Raw genomic sequence first — 6,060 nt, forward strand, 5'->3', positions numbered from 1 at the left:
CCCCACCGTCCTGAGACAGATGCCCGGGACAGAGTTGCCACGTGGCTGGCGGCAGAGCAGCGTTTCTGCCCGGATCATAAGTCGGCAATATCTGTGGACCAGGTAGCTGCAAGGTGGAGACCCGGGTAGCCACCAGCTCTGGAAAACTTAGGCCACACAGATCTGGCTGAACAACTGGGCCAGCGGATCCAGGGGAACAAGCGAGGACTTTGGAGTCAGACAGATCTGGGCTCTGTCTCTTCTTGGTGGTGTGACCTTGGGCAAGTCACTTCACCTCTTTGAGTTTCAAAAAGTAAGAATCTTGCCTCAGAGGCAAGCTCTAATATTAGACTGGAAAGTTCTTGGCCCACAGGAGGTGCTCAGTAAGTAGCAGCCATATTTCAATATCGTTCCGGGAGGGCTTCTCAGCAGACACAGCCTTTTGGGAGCTTTAGGAATCCAGGCTGAGGAGAGAGAGTTCTTCAGGACCTTATTTCTGCAGGCCCCCAGAACTGGAGTCAGAGGAGGGAGGCCTCCTAGTGTGCACAGTGGGCAAAGTCCTCCCAGCCCCCCAGGGTCCTGGCTCCCTTCCCTGCAGCCTGTTCCTTACCAACAACAGGAGCAAAGCCCCAAGGTTAGGCAAACAAGTCAGTGATAAGGCACTTCCAGGTTGGGCCTTGCATTCAAGGCTTGTCCAGCTCTGGGGTTGGCTTCCCAGCTTAGTGAGAGTCCTACAGGCACCAATAGGGAAACCTGCCATGACCACCTGCTGATGGTGCACCTGAGGCCTTGGTGCCCTGGTACAGCCTGGGTTAATGACCTTGTTTATCCACTTGAGTCATCCGATAAGGGGCAGTCGGGCCAGCGAGCAGGCAGTGCTGTACCCTGCATAGGCTGCTTCATTGACTAAAGTGATATCAGGGCCACGTGGAGCTCCCAAAGCCCCCTCCCCCACCACTTCCCCACCAATCCTGCAGGGTCAGTGCAGTGTTTCTTTTTTTTTCAATGAACATGACTTCTGGAGTCAAGGTTGTCAGGCTGTTCCCCTCTCCCTCCCACTGGGGTTATAAATAGCACCCACAGCGCAGAGCAGAGGGTGGGAGAGCTGGGAGGAAGGAGGAGCAGATCCCCAACCATGAGTTCGAGCCAGCCAGGGACCTGCTCATGTCGGGGTGCTGCAGGCCGCCCGGCCATTCTGTATGCACTTCTGAGCCCTAGCCTCAGGGCCAGGCCCTCTGTGCCCCCAGCCCGTAGTCATTGCCTGTGCAGGCAGCACCGGCCTGTCCGGCTGTGTGCTCCCCATCGCACCTGCCGGGAAGCCTTGGATGTTCTGGCCAGAACAGTGGTCTTCCTCAGGAACCTGCCGTCCTTCTGCCAGCTGCCCCCCCAGGATCAGCAGCGGCTGCTGCGGGGCTGCTGGGGCCCCCTCTTCCTGCTGGGGTTGGCCCAAGACACTGTGACTTTCGAGGTGGCCGAGGCACCAGTTCCCAGCATACTCAAGAAGATCTTGCTGGAGGAGCCCAGCAGCAGCTCAGGCAGCGGCCAGCTGCCAGATCGACCCCAGCCCTCGCTGGCTGCGGTACAGTGGCTTCAGTGCTGCCTGGAGTCCTTCTGGAGCCTGCAGCTGGGCCCCAAGGAATATGCCTACCTGAAAGAGACCATCCTCTTCAATCCTGGTGAGCTTCTAGACACTCCTGGGGCCCAGCCAGGGAAGGCACCTGCTAAGGGCTTCACGTCCGTTATCTCTTTGGGTCCTCATTATCACCAAAAAGCCACCTCACAAAAGAGGCTCAGAGAGGTTAAGTGATTTGCTGAACGTCCACACAGCCAGGTAGGGGCAAAACAGGGATGGGAACTTGGGTTTATTCATTCCCAAGACTAGCCCTGGCCACTCTATCTAAGAAAGTGTCCTGACCCTCAGGGAAGGTGGGAGTTGGGGGCGGGAAGATGGGCAGACACAGCTGTGCCTCCGTCACAAAAAATTCTCTAGGTTCAGGAGGACCCCATAGAGAAGAATGGAAATGTGAGATGAGAATTCCTCCCCAAAAAGCCCTAGTGGAATATCTAAATTATAGTAACTATGGTGATAGTAATGAATATTCATATTATGCCTACCGTATGTTAGGCTCAATTATAAGGGTTTTGCATAGACTAGCTGATTTAAACTTCATAACATACCTAGGAGATAGGTACTATTATCTCCATTTTACGGACGAGGAAACTGAGGCACAGAGATTAATTTATCCAAGGCCATGCCACTGATAAGTGACAGTGCGGGATTCAAACCCAGGCAGCCTGGCTCTTACCCATTACTCTGGGCTGTCCCACAAATGGACGGATAAATAAAATGATAAATAAATAAATGGGGGAGGTAGTAACAGGGCCTCAAAGGCCAACCCCACAACCTCAGGGCTTGGGCCAGGATTGCTGCCTGGGAGTGGGGTACTCACCAGCCCTCTTCACCTTCTCTGCCCACAGGTGTGCCGGGCCTCCACGCCTCCTCCCACGTTGGACACCTGCAGCAAAAGGCTCATCATGCTCTGTGCAAGGCCCTGGAGACCTGGTGCCCAGCAGGCCAGGGCCGCTTGGCCCGTGTCCTCCTCACAGCCTCCACCCTCAAGTCCATTCCGCCCAGCCTGCTTGGGGACCTCTTCTTTCGCCCTATTGTTGGAGACACTGACATCGCTGGCCTCCTCGAGGACATGCTTTTGCTGAGCCAACCTGTTCCAGCCCAGGCAGAGATCAAGTGTAGGTTGGGCGGAGGCTGGCAGCGCTGATTTGGCCCAGCTGTTCCCGGGGGTGGCCTAATGCTCCCAGAGGAGGCAAGTCTGTATAGGCAGCGCTTCTGGAGTAATCTGGTCCTCGCCCAACAAGATGGGCTTTGGGGCTCCGCACTCACCACACCTGTCCCCTTGGCCGTCCTTGGTTTGACATGGTGCTCCAGCTCTCTGGCCATCCCTTAGTGATTCCTAGAGCCTCTGGGCCAAGATTCCTGTCCCCTCCCGAGGTGGGGATGGAAGCTTAGATGACCCGTTGGGCCAAGAGTCCTAATGACTTTGTACAGAACTTATCTAAGTTATTGGTTTTTGTAATAAAAGGCATGACACCCTTGGAGCCTGACACTGTAATTTGTGCATGTGGAAGGGACTGTCCCACCTCCAGGGTCTACCCTGCCCCTATCAGAAGGAGTCCAAGAGAAAGAAACCGTAAGGAGTGTTGGAGCCACTCAGGGAGCTGGGATATTAATTTTTCGGTGTGGAATGCTTATTTCATTTTGGGGGATGAGATTTATTTTGTACAGGTCTGAATCCAGGGGATGGGATCGGTTCAGGACCCCCTCACTTCCTGGCATTTATCTTTGGGGCTGGGGGTGTCTCTCCCTCTCCCCAAATCCGCTACTGACCCCTCCCTTGACCTCTGACCCCTACAGGCTCCCTCTCACCTCAACGAGCGTCAGATCACAGCCAGTGAGGAATATGAAGCAGTCCATTCCTAAACTAAAACAGACAAGGTCACTGGAATTCCTGCAGTTTGGGGTCGCTCACTTCCACCACCCCTGCTGATGACAGAAGAGGATAGTCCACTGCTCTCCCAATGGGAGGGGCAAGGGCATCTAGGGTTGACCTGGTGCAGCTGCTTGGAGGCCAAGGCTGGCTGAGGTTTAGCTGCCACACCAAATGTTCAAGTCTGAGACACTTCCATGGCAGTTAGTTCACAGATACTGCCCTGAGCTCCCCCCTACCCCCGAGTTCCCTTCCGTGGCCCCCCCGTCCCAGCCCTTCTCCTGGAATCCATTCTCATTGGCCACAACTAGAGGGGCAATGCTTGGCATAGCCATGGCCTTCAGGACCGCCCCATTCAGTGCATGGCTTGTGTCTGTTCTGATTGGTCAATGGCTGGCCCTCAGTGTTTGTTAAATATTTTGAATATCACCCAGGTTAGGGTAACTGACCTGCAGGCAGGAGGGAATGATAACAACATACATGCCTATAGGACCCCCTTTCAGGCCTCCCTCCTTCTTTAGCAATAAGGCCTGCCCCTACCAGTCCTACCCCCTTCACCACCAGTTTGGATTCTCTTCATGGGGCCAAGTTAATTATTGCTCAATGAGAGGTCATTCACTCAGGGACAACAGTTGAAGAGTTGTCATTCAGGCCTCTGCTGAAGGCCCCCAGGATACGGACCACAGGGAACTAACCATATACCCATTCTGGGCGCCCAGTGCCACAGCAAGGGCACCCCATCCCTTACCCAATCACCTACTCACCACTCAGACACCCAGAGTGACAGAAACGCACAGCTCACACCCTACAACAAAGATACATACAACTCAGACCTACAGCTCTCTCTCTGTTTCTGTCTCTGTCTCTGTCTCTCTCTCTCTCTCTCTCTCTCTCTCTCTCTCTCTCTCTCACACACACACACACACACACACACACACACACACAAAGACGTACAAGTCAGACACACCTACAGACCCATAAAACAGAACCACCATCCACTCACACACAGCATGGAAAAGCACAGCCAAGATGCACTCACTCAGTGACATACAGCAGACCCAAACACAGGACAATAGAGACATGCACCCGAGCCAGATGTTGACACATACATCCCTATGCCCAAGGGTGGGGCACACGCTATGGAGACACCCTCCCACTGGGGAATGTTCTCCATGTTCTGTAGGTCACAGGAAAGAGAACAGTGGCCCCCAAAGTAAGCAGACCTGTGTCTGCACATCTTCATGGTCTACGCAGAGCCTGCTAATCCAGCCCCAAACTGCCTGGCATTTGGGGCCTCAGCTAACCAATCACGCCCTTTCCCCATGGTGACCCCCAACATCTACCTTCCTCTCAGACAGGCCATTTGCTCAACAGCTCCCCCAAGCCAGGACGTAATCAAATTCCCAAATAGAAGCATCCTTTAGAACCCAGAACAGGCCCTGCATTCCTTTGCCCCCTAACCTCCCGCCAGAACTCCCCAACTCAGACCTTGGGCCGCCAGTCACCTCTCCCTGCCCTGCCCTTCCCAGCACTTGGACAGACACCGCCCATTTCACCTTGCAAATGCATGAGGCAACTCTTCTAAGAGCAAATGCCTTGTCTCCCCATAGGAGCCAAATTCAGAGGATTCCTGGATTTCAGGTCATTCTATCTTCTATGTTCCTTCAGTAACTGCCTCTGTCAGTTTACTGTTGCACCTCTCTGAACCTGCAGGCTGGATCTTTCTGCCCTTTCCTCCTCCAACCGTGAACAGCCATTAGAAAGTGCTCCTCTCCGCTACCCACCCCAGCCTTTTCCCTCAACTTATCTAATGTTTCCATCATCCAAATAGCTTCCCTGATTAGCCCTATCTTCCTCCTTCGCAAACTTCTTCCCTACCCCTCCACATGGTTATGGAGCTATACTTCTGTTTCTCATCTGTATCTCTTGTGTTGCTCCCTGTGCCCTGTCCAAACCTTGTGCAAGGAAGATAAAGACAAATCTAGCAAGACTAAAGAGAGAATTATAATACAATGTAATATGAGCAAGAATGCTTTCTCCATGAGACAGCAGGCCTTCCAAAGGTGGGGGACAGTGTTCCATTATCAGCAGCTTACAAGTGGGAATTGTGTCTCATAACCAGAGACGGAAGAGGACGAAACAGGCTCAGACAGGGTGTGCAACTTACTCAATGACTGATCACTATCTGTGCTGAGATTTGAACTCAGGCCTGTGTGACTGTGGAGGCCAGGCCCTTGCCACCAGCATAGGCTGGCATGAGTCATGGCCAGGAGCAGGCTGTCTGGAGCCAGCTCAGCCACTGTTTACTGACCATCAGCCATGATCCCTGTGCTCAGGCCCAGCCAGGGATGACTCACTAGGAATCAGGAGAGTGGCTGTGGCTCTGGGTCAGCGTTGGGTGCCATTTTATTATCACCATTATCTCTACCTTTATTAGCCTAATCACTGACTGCTTATTAAGCAGTCAGGCACTGAGCTGATGTGTGCTGTGTCATGTGCCAATACACCCTGACTTTCGGTGTCATAGAACCTGGGATACCAGCAAAAAGCCAGCACCCAGTATCCATCCATCCATTCA

At 53.4% G+C, this 6,060-nt stretch overlaps 1 protein-coding gene across 1 annotated transcript; it reads left to right on the forward strand.

Moving 5' to 3' along the window:
- Positions 1-1,071: 1,071 nt before the first annotated feature.
- NR0B2 (nuclear receptor subfamily 0 group B member 2) lies at positions 1,072-4,505 on the forward strand. The gene is made up of 3 exons (XM_049617715.1): positions 1,072-1,655; positions 2,458-2,727; positions 3,410-4,505. The coding sequence occupies exons 1-3, from the start codon at positions 1,115-1,117 to the stop codon at positions 3,448-3,450; spliced, it is 852 nt and encodes a 283-aa protein (XP_049473672.1). The 5' UTR covers positions 1,072-1,114; the 3' UTR covers positions 3,451-4,505.
- The last annotated feature ends 1,555 nt before the right edge of the window (positions 4,506-6,060 follow it).

The sequence above is a fragment of the Panthera uncia genome (assembly GCF_023721935.1).
Source record: "Panthera uncia isolate 11264 chromosome C1 unlocalized genomic scaffold, Puncia_PCG_1.0 HiC_scaffold_4, whole genome shotgun sequence".
Classification (NCBI taxonomy): Eukaryota; Metazoa; Chordata; class Mammalia; order Carnivora; family Felidae; genus Panthera; species Panthera uncia.